Source organism: Oreochromis niloticus, linkage group LG1 (assembly GCF_001858045.2).
Source record: "Oreochromis niloticus isolate F11D_XX linkage group LG1, O_niloticus_UMD_NMBU, whole genome shotgun sequence".
Taxonomy (NCBI): domain Eukaryota; kingdom Metazoa; phylum Chordata; class Actinopteri; order Cichliformes; family Cichlidae; genus Oreochromis; species Oreochromis niloticus.
Window position 1 is genome coordinate 38,422,747 of NC_031965.2, and position 17,713 is coordinate 38,440,459.

General features: G+C 42.4%; 1 protein-coding gene and 2 non-coding genes across 4 annotated transcripts; all 3 read left to right on the plus strand.

Moving 5' to 3' along the window:
• The first annotated feature begins 11,260 nt into the window (after positions 1 to 11,260).
• rpl12 (ribosomal protein L12) lies at positions 11,261 to 14,786 on the plus strand. Of its 2 annotated transcripts, none has more exons than XM_003437601.5 (6): positions 11,261 to 11,425; positions 13,208 to 13,281; positions 13,739 to 13,837; positions 13,979 to 14,060; positions 14,145 to 14,231; positions 14,624 to 14,786. In XM_003437601.5, exons 1-6 carry the CDS (start codon positions 11,389 to 11,391, stop codon positions 14,740 to 14,742), a joined length of 498 nt encoding a protein of 165 aa, XP_003437649.1. In that variant the 5' UTR covers positions 11,261 to 11,388; the 3' UTR covers positions 14,743 to 14,786. The 2 variants fall into 2 exon arrangements, with proteins under 2 accessions (XP_003437649.1, XP_025764270.1); XM_025908485.1 differs by having other exon boundaries at positions 11,268 to 11,535.
• Positions 13,322 to 13,451, plus strand: LOC112847425 (small nucleolar RNA SNORA65). Its single transcript, XR_003220965.1, has one exon. It is a non-coding gene; the product is annotated as a small nucleolar RNA SNORA65 (small nucleolar RNA).
• LOC112847422 (small nucleolar RNA SNORA65) lies at positions 14,317 to 14,445 on the plus strand. Its single transcript, XR_003220963.1, has one exon. It is a non-coding gene; the product is annotated as a small nucleolar RNA SNORA65 (small nucleolar RNA).
• Positions 14,787 to 17,713: the final 2,927 nt, after the last annotated feature.

Here is a 17,713-nt window from a genome sequence, read left to right on the forward strand (position 1 = left end):
CAAGTATCAGTCTGAGCAATGGTCACTTCTGTGTCCAAAAACCAACCACATTGTTAACGCTCCATCCATCCACCCACCCAGCCAGCCGCTCGGCAGCCATCTTAATGGGGAAAAACAATAATACTGGTTATTTACACTAAAAAGGGTAATGAATGAAAAGATGCCACATCAACATACCTCTGTATCTTTGTCAATTCAAAGACAAAGTAGATCAAAATGATGCATGATGGGGGGGAATTAATGGACCAGTTCCCTCATCCTCCAGGAACTGCCTGCATACTCTCTCCACATGAGGCCGGGCATCGTCGTGCTCCAGCAGGAACCCAGGAGCGACTCCACCAGCCAAGAGTCTGACAGTGAGTCCAAGGATTTCATCCTGATACCTGATGGCTGTAGGGTGTTGTTCCCTGTAGAGGTCGTGTGTCCCTCCGTGGATATGCCACCCAGACCATCACTGACCACCACCAAACTGGTCATGCTGAACGATGTTATAGGCAGCATGACGTCCTCCAAGGTTTCTCCAGACCTTTTCACGTCTGTCACATGTGCTCAGGATGAATCTGCTCTCGTCTCTCGTCTTGTTGCCCCTCTCACGCACCTGTCGTTACTTTCATTAACACCAAAGCAGCTGATCCTGACTAACATCCCCGTCTGCTATTTAACTGAGCAGATCAATGTCCAAGAAGTTTCACTGACTCGATGCTGGATTTAAAGTCTTCCTTTTATTTTTATGTTTTATATTTTTTTGGTGATCACATGTGAATTCATCAGTGCAGTCACATGATGTTCTGCTGCTAAGGAACATGGGTATTCGTGTGTGTGTCACAGTAAGAGGTTAGCTGTCTGTCATGTTCGTGTGTGAACACAGCAGGTATATAAACACCTGTACTTCCTGTCATCTTTGTTAACTGCCCACATGCTTTCTGTTGGTGCATTTGAGCCTTGCTCATTATTTTAAACCCCCCTGAACTGGAACAGAATCAACTTTGACCCCAACATTAACCCTTTCCACCTTCATGAGCGTGCTGCTGCTGTTGTGATGAACTGGCAGTGACGTCCTGTTTTCTACCTGAGCAAACACAAATCAGCAGGAACTGCTGACCAGCAGCTCTGGGAATGTTTGTAGGAGAAAGGTCTTCATGTTATTTTAGTCGCAGTACATTCCCACGCTTTCTTTCTCTTCTTTTCCTCTTTTTTTAGAACAATGGAAAATGTCCAAAGCTTATGATGAGGCAGGATAACCATACACGACAAACTGAGTGTGTTATATGTAGAGTCATAAACGTGACCTCATGTGAAATGTTGGTCGTAGCCGTGCAGGTCCAGTCTGCTGTGACAAAATTCAGGTCCCTGAGTCCGCCTGTTGCTGCAATCACTCAGAACATAGGCTGCTTCAGATGAAACCAACCAATCATTGTCAATCACTTCATGTCACACACGCAGAGCAGCACAGCCACTTACAACCCCCCGTCGACTTCACCCGCCGTCAGAGGCCAAGATTGCCACTACAGCTCCAGTCAAGTGACCGCTAGTGATGAAGAGACCACCCATTCCTCCACAGACAAAAAAATGAGGGAACTGGGACATCTCATGGCTGAGTTAGGACGAGACCTCAGATACAGAGCCCCCCAGTTTGACTCCCAGCTGACTGGACCTTCTGCCACATGTTATGCCCTCTTTATCCACATTTTCCATCTCACTGTAATCACAAGCATCAAAAAATCTTTATAATAACAGAAGGAATCAAATAAAGAAAGGTGGAAACTGGAGTAACAGCAGGGATTTCAAACCAATGCTGTGTGGAGCTCATTCATGTTAAAGATCGGAGAATCCTCTATGCACGTTGCTTTTGTATTACTCCTCATTGTTAATGTGCACATACTAGTATGTGCCTTGAACAAGCATTATATCATGTAGAAGTATACAAAACAGTGAGTGTAAATGGAAAATCACTCAATCAAATAAATTACACGTAGAACCAAATCACAAAGTAAAGACCCTACAATAGTTCAGAGAAAACCCAACAATCAGTCGACCCCCTATGAACGAGCACGGCTGAGTGATTGCTGCCCCCGACCCAGCCACACTGACCCTGAACTTCAACAGGTAACAAACTGGTGAGCAGTCAGGCTGCAGCCTCGTTTCTACCTGTTCATGTTTCTACTGTAGAATCACCATGGCAACCACTTTTGTTACGTGCTTTCAGTTTTGTGTTCATACCTAAATACTAAGACGAAGATTGTACGTGTGCTCATTAGGATACGGATTTGTGTTGGTGTGTGTGACTGAACCTTTAGTTTATATTGTTACATTGTGATTATGAGTCATTGAGTTTCAGCTATTTTACAGTAACATGAAAGTAATGTAAAGAGTAATATAATGAATTACTTTCTGCTGGGAGTAATTAACCAAGGTAGTGCATTATTTTTAAGAAAATTAATGTATGTAATATTTATTACATATACATATATATATGTGTGTGTGTGTGTGTGTGTGTCATAATTAGAAATATAAGGGAAATACCTCCAACATGCACAAACATTTGACCGTGCAGCATGCAATTATTCTGCACAGATGCAAAGTGATGCTGTTTTGTGATGGTGGTGACTCGACGAGAGAATCTGTAAGGAATCAAATCAATAAGTGAAATGGAAATGGAATCAAAATTGCTAAATTCCTATTGATTCCCATCCCTATGAAGAAACCTCCAGTAGATCCAGGCTCAGGGCGCATTCGCTGCATCTGAGGTAGGGGAGGTTCTTGTATAGCATTTTTTCACTTGAGCGCTCAGTCACTAGATGAAGAGTTATGTATTACAGAAATATTTTCACCTTGTAGTTTTATGTGCAGTGATAAAACACGGTTTGATTTCATTCATGGCTGCGTTGAGACAAAAACTACATGAGAGCCAAAAGAATCAACTTGAGGCTCGGAGCAGAAATATAATTAACTGTGTTAATGTTAAATCGTTTAGTACTCACATATAGAGGAAACCGTAGAAGAGGGTGAATTTCAAGCAGATTTTTAAAAACCTAAATGCAATAATTGTATATTTAATCAAAGAAAAACTGGCATGAAGTGAATGATGAGTCTTTAGACAGTCACATGATGTTTGTGGTGGTTGTTCTTGTCTCTCCAGACATGCTTCACAAAACCTCAGGGGGCAGTGAGTAGATCAGGATCAGATAGATCAGGGTTAATGTTTGATTCAGGTTTTCTGATTGCATTGAATTTTCATTGATAATTGCAGTTAATGCCTGCAACCATTAAATGAACCATCTAACCTGTGGTTAAAGTAAAACTCTACATGATGTACTAGGTTACTTTAAAGTGCCAGACGTGTCTCGTCAGTGATGTAAAAACTATATAAAGAAACAACATTGTTAAAAAAATCATATTTTAAAAAAGGGATAAATGAGCCAATAGAAAGATTTATTGTCCTAGCAGAGACGACAGATCCGGGCTGAGCGTGACGAATGAATAATTTTGAGTATCGTTGTGTTGTAGGAGCTCAGAGTTCACAGACGTCAACGCTCATCTCATTTCATTGTTTTTTTTTAAACTGTTATTTAATCGGAAGTGAAACTCTGGAGATTAACCCTCTGAACCCAATCAGTGTGTGCTCTGGTTTTGCTCTTCAAACATTTTCACTCACTGTCGGTTCATTTTTCAGTATAAAGACAATTAAAGTTCTCTATTTAAACACAACCAACCTTGCAGAAGGAGAAAAACAGAAATACAATCCAAAAATTATTTAAAGAAGACAAATTCAAGTTAGATTTCTGTAAACACTATTCCAAAAAGGGCAACAAAATCTTTGTTTATAGTATATTTTCAGGTGTTAGAGATATGTGGCTGTTTAGCGTGCAACAAACAGCCACAAAGGTCAGCAGCGAGGGTCTCTGTGAGCTCGTTGGGTTCACTGGTTCAGCTCTTTGTGAAGGCTGGGAGGTGGTGGCCATCATCAGACCCTTCCATTATTCCAGCCTATCCCAACTGACACAGGGCAGGAGGCAGGATACTGCCTGGACCGTCCATCACACGACATCATCAGAACTAAAAGAATCAAAATAACTTTATTTAATTTTTAAAAATGAAACATGCTTTTCTTTCCTGGCTGGTGGTTTGATGGTTGGAGCACTCTCCTGCAGCAGTGATAACCACTGAGCTGCTGTACTACCTCACATTTAAAGGACCACTCCACATACATTACATAAGCCAGTATTGCCTCAGTTACCTCTGAGCTGGGCCAACGAGGCCAAACCGGGTACACAAAGTCCTAATCTTAGCTAGGCCCCAAAACCGCTGCAGAGAGCTCTGTTTAACATTGTGATGTTATTATATTTAGTCCAACAAACAATTTTCCAAAATGAAAAGTATATTTTTAAAAAGGTAACATCTCAGTGGGAGACGTTTCTCTAAATCCATCTTTATGCTTCTTTTCTTTAGCATTCCTCTTTTTCGGTAATAAAGACGACAGTTTGTGTTCTCGTGGTGCTGCATGGCGTGCAGACTATCAAATATGTGACCGCACTTTTAATGAAAGCTTCTAATAAAAATGTGGTGGGGGATTTGGTGCCTCTCGCTGTGTGTCCACAAGAGATGACATGCTGTTACCCACAAACCCGAGCAGCTCTGGCGGATTCACGTGGCTGCGTGTGCAGCTGGTAACTTGCTGAAATGTAGCGCTGTTTTTCATTAATGCTCTGTGTTCTCCCCGTAAACAGGTCGATGGGAGGCACACATTGCGATGCCTCCCACAGCTGTGGTGTGTGTGTGTGTGTGTGTGTGTGTGTGTGTGTGTGTGTGTGTGTGTCTACCTGTCTTTGAGCTGGACCTGCAGCGCCCGGGCCCGGTGCTCGACCCGTATAAAAGCTTCAGGTTCACTGTTTTCTCTCGCTCTCTGACAGCATCACTATCTTTTGCTTTGTTTGGTTTGCACTCCACAGCACCTCCACCTCGGCCCGCCCACACATCCACATCCACAGCACTGACGTCGCTGACTAACACACATCCCTTTTAAATGACTCCATTTGGTTTTTAACGTTCACTGTATTTTCTCCTTTGCTGTTTGTGTTCTGATAAAAATCAAATCCTAATAATCAAGTGTTGCTCTGCTGTTCTGCTGTTTCTCATGTTCAAACTGTGGGTGTGCTCTAAAAGCTCAGTGTTACAGTTTCTCTACCCATGGACGTGCCATTTTGTTAAAGCGCCGTTAAGGCTCACTCATGCACAAGGGGTCCTTTGGCATCTATGCCCTGACACATTTGCAGCGAGTGACCTGAAATTAAACAGGAAGTGGAACAGAGAGGTCCCAGCAAACATAAACCAGGTTCTCCTGCCTCATAAGCCTGCAATTTACACCATGTGGTTCTCCAGCTTTGCAGCCTTCCTAACTCACACTGTGTAGGACCCCCATTACTTTACTTTTATCTCCAAAAACTCCTTGGATGAAATGCAGAAGGCATCTGAGATCAGCTGCATTACAACATAGTTGTGTTATGGGAACAATTCGGCACAGATGCCCCGCCCACCTGCTGTCCAAACTTTATGTTTATGAGGGGAAGTTAATTAGAAGAAAGTTGTGTGGAGGGAGAAAGCTTTAAAGGAGGACGTTTCGCACAGACGATGAACTGTGGGGCACCGAGGCCCAGATTAAGATAAAGAAGGATTATTTTTATCTGTTAATCATGCAAAGCTGCTGTAGTGCTAAAATAACAAAATATGGTGCTGAAATCAGAGCAGATGAACAGAATAGCTTTGATTTAAAGGTGCTCATAAAAAATAAATTCCCTGTTTCACAGCCGTCTTTTTCCGGTGAATGCCGGAGGGGCATGTGGATGTTGTAGTGTTGCCGTGTCGTTTGGCCACTTTTTGTTTCTTAAAGTTAACTTTTACCTGGGCTGTCCTACCTCTCACCTAAACCTGATTCTGACCTGAATCTCAAACAGCTCTGTGAAGTTCCTCCCTAAAAGAAATGACCGAGCATAATGTCCCTGCTTTCCATCCTGACGGTCCTCACAAAGACAGACATACAAGCACACACACCGTTGGACAGCTCATTTGTTAAACTCGGGGGGGAATGATCTGATTTCCTCTGCTCCGTCTCCTACTCGACCTTTTCCCCGTGTTTTCCAATCAGTCCCTCTCCCTCTGCTCCTCTCGTCTTCAGTCTAATTTTCTCTGCTTTATAATTTCCTCCATTGATTTTTTTGGAGGGCGGCTACAGTCGAGGGAGTCGGGCCAAAGCACACAGCCCGTCTCTTTTAACCAAACTCAAACGAGGAGCAGAAATTGTCTTTTGACTCCTCGATCGTTTCAGTTCACGAGCTCGTTCGCCACACGAGCGCGTCTGACCTTCTTTCAGACTGAGCGGGTTTGTAAGAACTTTCATCTCCACTTCATTCGGTGCACAATAAAGTCGTGATTAAAGTCTTATAGGTTTTAATTGCTGTGCCCAAAATCACACTTTCCTTCTTTTGTTCGTGACTTCCAATAGTTGAGTGTACAGCAGTTCACTCCTCTACTCCCATCCCACTAACTGCTCACAGCAGTGGCCTCCAGTTCTTCGCTGAATGTTTCTTTTTAAATAAGTTAAGTCCACAGATTTGGCATGTTTAAAAAACTAAAAGTTAAAACAGCCCACCTGCCTCACCTTATGTTGCTTACATCTAATCTCTTTGGCTCATGTACATAATAAAACAGAAAGCAGAATTATGTCTCCAGGTCTTATCTCAGTAATACCAATAATAACAGCGAAGCGTAAATAATATTTTTATATAGTCACACAAAAGATCACTTCCTGCTGACCAGGAAAGCCAATCTAAACATTAGCCAATGAACTAGACACAGTACACCTTCTGCATAATACCGAGAACGCCTCCAAAGACCAAATGGGTTCATCCAGTAAATCTAAAATATTATGGTTAGTGCTTCATTTATGGTTTGAACTGACAAGGAAAAACTTAGCAGTTTAGGATTAGGTTTTATCAAAACCTGCAGTTCCTCTAACGTCCAGCAGAGGCAGCAGTGAGTCAGTCTTCATAGACTCCCATGTTAAAACTTTACAGTGAATACAAACGTGTTCGCAGCCTGATACACAAACTGATTGGACTCTATAGGTAATTTCCTTCTTTATAACACCTGTAAAGATGGAAAAAGTTTTTATACTTCACCTGGATTAAAGTTTATATTATTATGGGCGTGGTCTGTTTTGACTGATAGGTGGATGGTGACACAGGTATCTGCTACCTGTCTGAGGCTTTACCTCAGCTGTTGAGTTGCTGAACTGGACCTCTGGACTGTGTTTGTGCTGTTGGAGCCTTTACGGGCATTTTAATGACATCATGCGACCTAGAAGGGAACGCACAGAGGTTACATGCACTAGTTTGTCAGTGTGTAGGTTGTTGGCCCTGCATCTCTTACCTTCTCAGGGCATTCCTAAAAGCATCAGTGTGTGGATCATTCTTGTTTGAGGGGCAGTTTACATCCATTGATGTGTTGAGCTGTGTGCAGTTACCCTACTAAGTGGCGAATCCACAAATCTGTCTCTCTATGGTAAGAGTCTCTGAGGACCTGAGGTGTCCTCCCTCAGAGGGAGGCAGAAATATTTAAACTGTCACCTGCAAGCTGGTGAAGGCCGGGAACCTCAGCTAAGTTTGCTAAATTGCTTAATGCACATGAGTGAAGTGCACTTCAGTGTACTTCTATCACCTGGGAGGAAGGATATAATGTCACTGAGCATCCTCGTCATTATACAAAAGGCCAGCATTTGTTGCAATCATGAAGGCTCACAGTTTGTTTGTGCAGAAATAACAGCTGGCGCGTTGCCTTCATGCTGTAAATGTGTGTGTGTTCTCACACAAACAGGCGTGTTTCCATCACTTCAAAGGACACAGCATTACATTTACATACATTTCCTGCAGACCTTAAACCCAGTCTGCACCTAACATTTGCTGTTTCTGTCTGTGATGACTTTTTGTGCATGTAAAGGAGAGCTGAGTCTGTTTAAACTGATGTTCACACAACACGAGAAGAACACACAGAAAAACAGGAGCATAGAAACGGAGCTGAAACTGGACTCCTTCACGATTCACGCTGGTGTCGTCTTACATTACTGTAAAATGACCCGAGTTACGATTCATAATTTATAAGAAATATGCAGCTAATATTCTGTTTTATTCTTATTTTGATCAATTATTCTCAGCTTTCAGAATAACCTCAGCCACCATCCATCTTTAGACACCCTCTTCCTCCCTATTTATCCTCATTATCAAACATGTAGTTGATATAGAAATAATATTTAGCAGGACAAAAATGTCGTCGAGCTTCAGAACAGCAGCTTTCTGCAGCACTGTTGGAGCTCAAAAACATCAGAATGATTATTTAAATGTGACATTTGCTATAACTGTCGAGGATTTCTGAAAACACTCTTTTTATCTTGCAACTTGTGAATTTCTGACTCTTCTCACAGATTTTCATGATGCATATTAAACAGGCCAGCAGTGATGATCTCTGCTTCTCACCCACTTACTCCCTCTTGTGTTCTGTTGCTATTCCTGTAGAGCAGCTCTGAGTCAAAAAGTCCTGCAGGAATCAAACAGGAAAAACGCTGTTTTCATGCAACTCGTGTCATGATGAAACAGCCGGCAGCAACCTGGAAGACGAAGCAGAGACCTGCAGCACCGACACAACGCTTTCATGCCGCGGCCACACGCAGGCCCTTCAGCCCGCTGCAAAGGATGCTCATCCACTCAGCGCCCACGAGCAGCACTTTGGCCTCGTCCGAGGTCACAAGCAGGTCAGAAAATAACTTCCCACGACCAACTAAACTCTCAGCGCCTCAGAATCCATCAAACATGACACTCTGCGTTGTAGTGCTCCCATCAAAGGCACTCATGGCACCCGTTTCTCTTTCTGTTGCTCAGAGCTTTGTATAGTCAACTATGCTGCACACGCATTATATGTTTATACTTTAAAACAGGCCTGATCGTCGAATAAGAGCAAATTTGAATTGTAAAATTGTCGCTGCATTCAGGTATCACAATCTAGTTTTGTCGCTATCTCCAGTAAATGAGGCTCCAGCCAATCAGCATCGCCGACCTCTGCTGACACGTAACTATTAAAATCATGTTGTAGTTCGTTTCTAAGAAACCATGGTAGCTTGGATGGTTTGTGAGTTTGTCTCTGGCTGTTAATACAAATCTTTATTGATGTATTAATATTGTAATGATGTAGAATAAAATCAAAGAGCGCACATCAAATCAAATCACTTTTATTGTCACGTCACATGTGCAGGTACACTGGTACAGTACATGCGAGTGAAATTCTTGTGTGCGAGTTTCACAAGCAACAGAGTTGTGCAAAATACAATAACATAAAACAAGCAAAATATAAGAATGGCTAAATCTGAGAGTAATAAATATATGTACAATATAAGAATGTATGCATTACTGGATGTGTATACTAAATATGTTTTTCTACGTGTGTGTGTGTGTGTGTATATATACATATTTTACAAATTAAATAGAGTAAACAATAAAATTAAATATATAAAATATACAGAGGTTGGTAGTTGGACATGTGCAAAACAAGTTTCATTTATATACAGTGTGGAGTGAATCCATAACTTTAATGTACAAGTCTTTGCATATTTTACAGATCATTCATAATATTATCTGCGGTCTACATTTTACAGTCGACACAAACAACAATGCAGGATTTCCTTTGCTTTTTAATTATTATTAGTTTTTAATTGACTAATGAAACACCACACATGAAGGCTAATTTACATCATGGAGCCCTGCTCTTAAAAACTGATATAGCTGTAACTGTCTGTGAAACCAGATTTAAGAAGTGCTTAAAGTTTTTTTTTAAAAGCATGTTTAGCACCAACTCCTGTTGTCTGTGGATTTGGTTTTCTCTTAGACGTCCTCCACCCACTTTGAAATATAATCAGGAACTGTCAGTATTTACTGGAAGCCAGAAGATGTCTGGGGAAGTGCACCTGTCAGGTCCTTACTATCAGCTCCCACACAGCAGATACCTGCAGGTTATATGTTACCAATATATCTCAAAAATTAGAATATTGTGAAAGAGTTTTCTATTTTTGTCACTGATTTCAGAAAGTGAATGAATAAAGGATATTTCAAACAGAAATGTCAGGCTTCTGAAAAGTATGTCAGTTTCTGTCTTGATGCATGCTCAATCAACCAGGGAGGTAAATCCCAGAAAGTTGATTCTGTTCATCTGGACGTTTTCAGTGCGAGAAATGTTTCGTCCCTCATCCAGGTGACTTCTTCAGTCTCAGCTGACTGCAGGTTTCCAACCTTATAAACAGTACATTTGCACAATGACTGAAACCATCACTGAATGAACAATGGGCTCATGACCATTGAGCAACAACCATTGATCAATGGTCATGAGTACCATGGGGAATGGCTGCAATCACAGCATTCTAAGTTATATCAGATGCATTGCCGCCACGCACTCAAAATGTAAGGAGTAATATGTCATTCCTAAAAAGAAGGTGCCGTTTGGTCTGCATAGCATAATAACCTGGGTTACTGTTGTTATTTGATTAATTTTTTCTTTTTTGCTTATTTTTCAAAGGAAATGCTCGTCTGATTTCTGTCATCATTTACTGTATTTGTCTTTATTGGTTTAGGTGAAGTGTTGATTAAACTGAATACCAACATTTTACTTTGTTTTTATTGCAAGAACATGAACATACAGTGAATATTTACACTATAAACTGGCTGTGCATTGTGCTTCTGGCACACCAGTGTGTGCCTTATTTGATAGTTAAAAAGTTGGCTCCATGATATACAACAGTGTGTATTTCTGTGTCTCTGTGCTGTTAAAAAAATTCTCTTTGTGAAGCTCCTCAGGCTGAGACTGAGAGCAGGTTGCATCAGAAAGAGCTTCCGGTGTAAATTTATTTACGTCCACAGTAATTTTTTTACTGGTAAAATACAGTTAGATATAATATATCATGAATGTATTTTATAAGATATTTTATAAAATTATCATTTGAAGCTATATTAATTCAATTTTCATGGAGTACGCTCGTCTTTTTAGATGCCATTTTATTTATTTATTATTCAAATAAATCCACTAAACTGTTAGAAATGATTTTAGCAATTTATTTATAGCTTAAAGTCTTAAACCACGCCCACATGACGTTCTGTCATACGTCTCAACGCGAACTGCGAAACATGTTCTCGCGGGACTTGGCTGAGGTATAAACTCCTCCGCGGCCTCCGCTCTTTCTTTCTCTTTCTCCCCTTTAGAGGTGAAGGTGCAACAGTTATCGGTCGTCCCGAAGCCGGGTTCATCCGACACCCTCACCAACCAAGCTGAACTGAGCTCAACCTCCACAGCCTCACAATGCCGCCCAAATTCGACCCCAACGAGATTAAAATTGGTATGTTTTGAGTGTAATAAAAGCAGACGCTTTTTCACAGCCGGGATGGAGTCGCTCTCTGCCGTCTGCCTCCGCCTGCCGGGCGGCCTGCTCACGGCGCTCACAAAATGGTAAAGATGGGACACGAAACGCGACGAAGAAACTCAGTGTAGGAGGGTTTTGTTGATGTTTGTAGAGTTAATGATGCCAATTGAGTAAAATACGTCAGGTCGGAGGCAGGTGTAGAGGGTAGTGAAGTGAGTAACGTGCTGACCCACGTGCTACTAGTGCTAACGTAGGAGCTAATGCTAACGTAGCAACTAATGCTAACGTTAGCCACAGTTAATTACCTTACAAAGCACGAAGAACTGAAGTATATTTATGAGGAAACTTCTAAATGGGTCCTTATGCGACGTGGGGACCATGTTTGGACAGCTTTTAGCGATGAATACTGACATAGTTAAAACAGTTGTTATGATGCTAATATTGGGATTGCGTCAAACACTTAAGATATGCTGCGGTTAAATCCTTTTGTAGGTAGGTGAGAGCAGTGTGGTAAAAAGTTTCCTAAAGATGTCAAAGATTCAGGAACTGCTAAATTAGCAGTTATGGTTGATGGAAGTTACTTATGATGGGCCTCTTTAAGGTCCAGCTGCTGTTTATTCCTTTTAAACACCTGATCTGCAAACACTGGGTTTGCTAAAGCAGGTGAAATTTTGGAAATTAGTGGAATTGGTTAACATTTTGTGTAATTCAAAATATTGTTATATTTAGGCTTTTTATGTTGGGTGTTATGGCTGGCATAGGAAAGTGGAGGGGGTGTGAGGGTCTTCTGGCTGTGTTTGTACAGATGTTTCAGCTCTTGTTAAAATCCTCATATGAGAATTTTGGGGAAGCATCAGCTGTTGTCTGATCACTTAACCTCTGGGGGAACAGCTGTTTCACAGCTTCAGATGCAGCCCTCTGGCTCAGGACTTGGGTTGAGGTCATTGCTTACAGTCTGTGTAAGGGCTGTGAATGCAGGAGTGCATTTTGGCCAGGAGGTTCCTGTCTTACCCTTTATACAGACTCTGATGGCCAAATGTGATCCATCACTACTGCATTAACTACAAACCTAAAACCAGAACGCTTTAGTGCTAAGAACAGATTCTGTAGAGTGATGTACAGATATCTGACTAATAAACACATCAGTTGCTACTGTAAAGGTTTCAGCCCATCTGAAATTAGATGTTTGTACAAGCTGCTCTGCTGCTGTGAGTTTAGTCAGAACAGAACTGAAGGAATTCACCAGTTTGGTTTTTGTTCAGGTTACTTTTGAGATTTCTGTGATGCAGTGAAGAACAATCAGTCATTTCATAAGTGTTTGGCATTTATTGGCTAAAAAGTAATGTAGAGTCAGTATTTACAGTATTGACCCTTTCTCTGCACAGCGTCAGTTCTCTGGCGTGCTGAATATCAGCTTCTGAGCCAAATCCTGGTTTCAGAGCTCTGTCTGTGCCTCGTTGTTTTAAAATGATCATTTTTAGGGCTTGTGCTCACTTGCTGGTATTTTAAAGACTGACCATGCTGAAAGGTCAACTTCTTCCAAAGATCCAAGAACATTTTTTGTCATGGATTCAAAATTATCACCAAGTGGCTCCAAAATGATTAAATTGACATTTCTGGGCAGGCATTAGTCCACAAACTGAGATCGGCTTCATTTAATCAGTGCAGGTGGCTTCTTAACACGTAGCTTTTGTTAGAAATGACTTGAGTTTTCTGTCTGTGTGTGAAGGCTTTAATCAGGTCTGTCGTTTCTTTCAGTGTACATGAGGTGCACAGGAGGAGAAGTCGGAGCCACCTCAGCCCTGGCCCCCAAAATCGGACCTCTGGGTCTGGTAAGTGTCAGAAAATATCTGATTTGAATCAAAGCAGCCTCCCGCCACTATGCCCGTCTGTCCAAGTGACTGAGTATAATCCAGAGGAGGCTCAGATTGACCCGGCTTTAGGAAACAGGGCGGCCCAAAAAACTAGTGGACCGCTCTGTGCCGAAAAGACTGGAACACAAACTAAGACTTTGACTCTGTTCCTGTTCTCAGTGTGTTTGATCATTTCAGTTTGGTCTTTATTAGTTTCAGCATACCTGTGAACACTTTAGTGTTTTTTTTTGTTTGTTTGTTTGTTTGTTTTAATGGTCAAATAATGAGAAAATGACGGCTTTAATTAAAGATGTGTGCACAACTGTCAATATTTGCAGTCGCCTCCCACAAAGGACCGTTTTAAGACAGGAAGTCCCCTCTATCGTACCTGAGTGATTTACAGAGCGCTCCCTCCCTCTCTCTCTCCTCACTCTAGTCTCCCAAGAAAGTGGGTGACGACATTGCCAAGGCCACCGGTGACTGGAAGGGCCTGAGGATCACCGTGAAGCTGACCATCCAGAACAGGCAGGCAGCGGTGAGTACACCAGCGCCACCTACAGACACACAGGCCTTGTGTGGGTATCTGTGGTGATTGGTGTGTGTGTGTGTGTGTGTTCGCGTGCTTGTTGCCATCGGTGGGTTTAAAGTTTCAGTGGATGCCGTTTGTGTTGAACAGATCGAGGTGGTTCCCTCTGCGTCGGCTCTGATCATCAAAGCCCTGAAGGAGCCTCCTCGTGACAGGAAGAAGGTCAAGAACAGTGAGTGTCTCTGAACGCACGACTGAACGCGCTCGGCTCGCTCAGCTGCTTTTTGCTCACCTCAAACTCTTTTCAATCTTCCAGTTAAGCACAGCGGCAGCGTGACCTTCGATGAGATCGTGGGTATCGCTCGTGTGATGAGGCCTCGCTCCATCGCCCGGGAGCTCTCGGGTAAGGCCTCACAGAGAAACCTGGATTTTTCAGGGCTGTTGATTGGCTTCTCTCCTCGACCGTTCTTTATCCGTCTGCTCAGCCTCCCGCCACTATGCCCGTCTGTCCCAGTGACTGAGTATAATCCAGTGGAGGCTCAGATTGACCCAGCTTTAGGAAACAGGGCGGCCCAAAAACTGGTGGACCGCTCTGTGCCGAAAAGACTGGAACACAAACTAAAGTAAATCAAAGATGGCCGACTCTTGGTGCCATCCAGGCTCAATGTTAGAAACTCGTCTCTGGGAAATGAGCCTTTAGTGTCGTTTCTAAACCAGCCTCCTGATGGGAAATGTCTGATGTTAGTCTTTGTGTTTCGGCTCTGGCTCATGATCATTTTATTTATTCCTCATCAGGAACCATCAAGGAGATCCTGGGAACCGCTCAGTCTGTGGGATGCACCATCGATGGCCGCCATCCCCATGATGTCATTGATGACATCAACAGCGGCAAAGTTGAGTGCCCATCTGAGTGAATAGGACACTGTTCTAAAAAATAAAGGTTTAAAAAAAAAAAAAAGCACCTTGGCTTCTTTTTTTCTCCCAGTTTAAATAAAAAGATGTCGGCAGCGTTTCAGCGTCTCTGATGGAATGTTTGAGCCAAAACACGAAATGAGTATGTGGATGAGTTTAAATTTTAGTATTTATCTTTTATTGATCGAGTGACGTAAACACAGGGAGTCTTGCTGTATCTGAAATACAGAAAGGTTGGAAAGGAAAACTTGGAATTTCGAGCTTCCTGCCAGTGCCTGTGGTCTCGCAGGGTTGTTGTTCTGTGCAGAGAAACACTCAGAGGTAATGAGGACAGACTTCCAGAACAAACGCTTCAAACTCCTGTCAATGTCTGTCTGGATAAATGAGGCTGTCAGCTGAGCGTCTGCAGCTCAGTTTGAACATCAAAGTACTTTAAAAAAAAAAAAGCCTGCATTTACAGCAGCAGCTCTGCAGACTCCGCCTCTTTGTGCACATCAGATTAAAATGCAAATTAAGGACCAAATTATCGATCAGCTGGCTGTAATCATGTGGTGCTTGAGTGTCCATCCAGTATCAGATGTGTGGTGACTCCACATAAACATTGGCTTTAAACTGGTGTAAATGTGCCAAATCAAACATGCAGAGCTGCTGTGGACAGGTGAGCCCGACCTCCACAGGTGTCAGGGTCCCACAGCGTGAGTATCTGTGATCAGAGTGGAAGTACTTGTGTAGTTAAGCTTTAATGATGAATAAATGCCTCCTTCAGGAGCGTGGGAAGAAAGTGTCCTGTAGTGATGCAGGCGTTGAAACTGCTCGTGGAGGCTCTTAAAAAGGCCTCGGTCTCATTTCTAGTGTAAATAACAAATCTGAACAGCCCAAACACCCAACTAGAATTTGGATCTTTGGCGCCCACGTGTGGTGTCATTGGTTTAAAATCAAGTATGGAGTAGAGCATTTCAAAATAAGAGAAATCAACACCAGGGTAGTTAAAAAAACAAATCAGTTGGCTAAGGCAACAGCAACCTAGGAAAAGTTAAAAACAAAACAAACTTCATAATTTCCTTCATTTCCTTCCTTCATACACTAACTTCTGTATCAGTGAAATGTAGAAAAGTTGCTGGAGTTAAAATGTTAAAGTTATGTCTTCCATATAAAATTTCTGGTGATGACAGTTTAGTGGAAAACACAATTACTGTCTTTATACATATTTTTGTCTTTTCTGTGGGGTTTGTGTGCACGTGCTGTGCAGAAGTGGAGGAAGTCGATGTTAAGGTTCTTTTTCTGCCTGATTATTTTTCCCCTGTAACAACGTTTTGGAAACATTTATGAAATTCACACTGATCATTTATCCTTCAATTAAAAAAAAAAAAGGAAATCTGGTATTTTCTCTATTTTTCAATAAAAATCTTTTAGGTAAATGATAACCTGAGCTCAGTGCACATTTATAGTCAGAAGGAGATACTCTTTCAAACCTTGGATGGCAACAGGAGCAAATACTGTATCACCGACCTTTCATAGGGCGTGTTGGAGCTCTGCTTTTAGTTCAGGATGGACGTGCATGTAACTGCTGAAGCCCCTGCTGGATGTTAGAGGAACTGCAGGTCTTGGTACCTCAGTATTTGTCATTTTTCACCTGCAGAGGCTGCCACTTGATCCAGATCTGCTGATTGATGACAGAAACCCTGAGCCATGTAGGCATAATTAATCTGTTTGATCATCTTTGTGGGTTTACCTGCTTTTAAAACACAAACTCAGCTGACCTCAGCTCACACCACAGTCATCATGCTGCCTCGGTTTAGCGCTCTGATGGCAGACGCTTACATCAGTGAGTGAAGCCCAGCTCCAGCCGAGTCTCTGTGCTGCTCTCCTGTTGGGAAGGCTTCATTATAAAGACTGCAGTCCAATTACGCTGAGCCCGAGGCAGCAGCCTGTGCTGCAGGCCTGCTCAAATGAAGATAAATTGGTTGTAAAAGATTTAACCAAACACAGTGAAGACAGAACAGCAGGAAAGTACAAGTCAGTCTAGACTCGGCTCTGCAGTCCCAGCCGGTGTGACAGCGCTGAGAGCTTCCAGGCTGCCTAATAACTGTGATGCGTCTGTGCGGACGGGTGGTCTGTTTTTGCTGCTGTCACAAATATATCAAATCCGAGTGAATGCAACACTTTAAGAGTCAAAACACGGCAATTATCCACTCTGTTCCTGCAAACACGCTCACACTCAGGGAATGAGATATTATATGGGACACGGTGCAGGTTGGAAAGGAGCAATTTATCAAACACAAACTTTAATTTACACACAGTATCTTTCAAAGAGGTGGGCGTGGCCACAGTCATGTCGGGCAATGGTTTGGGAAGTAACCTGATGACCAGATCTACAGGTAAGGTAACCTGTTCTGCTTCCTGTTAACCTCAGAGTAGAGACGCTGACCTCAGGTCAGCAAACGAAGAGGAGTGGATGGAGATAAAATAAGATAAAAGCACAACTGATGATGTCATCAGGAGGCTGCGCGCTTCATACCCCAAATAAAAATGCAAGATGCCATGAAGTCCCTAAAACTCACTGAAAAAAACATCTAAAAAAGGAACCTTACCTATTTATCGAGTAGCTTAGAAGTCGCTGCCAGAACCATTTGAGTGTTTACGTGAGGGTGGGCACTTTAGAAAAAGTCCTGGCAGCGATTGGATGAACCATCAGCTTGTATCACGGTTCTTTGAAGGAGACGTGAAAAGAAGAAGAAATTTGCTGCGTTTGTTCTGCATCCAGCTTCATGCCTGAACTGTATTCACAAATCACACATCAGGTTTGAGATTATGGTCACTTTCTTTTGATACGCGGTAGAGGAGAGCGCCATCCATCCTCCTGCGTTCTTCAGGTAAACCCTGGACAGCTAGTTGGTCTGTCGTTCTAATGCAGAGTGACCCTCATATCCCACACACAGCCGGTCTAACCCTGACCCTGCAGCTTCAGGATCT

Bases quoted from the DNA above. Each gene is read 5' to 3' on its own strand.
- rpl12 (XM_003437601.5), top strand. From the start codon at position 11,389: ATGCCGCCCAAATTCGACCCCAACGAGATTAAAATTG. The intron at 11,426-13,207 runs GTATGTTTTGAG...CGTTTCTTTCAG, and splicing joins CCCCAACGAGATTAAAATTG to TGTACATGAGGTGCACAGGA. The intron at 13,282-13,738 runs GTAAGTGTCAGA...TCCTCACTCTAG, and splicing joins AAATCGGACCTCTGGGTCTG to TCTCCCAAGAAAGTGGGTGA.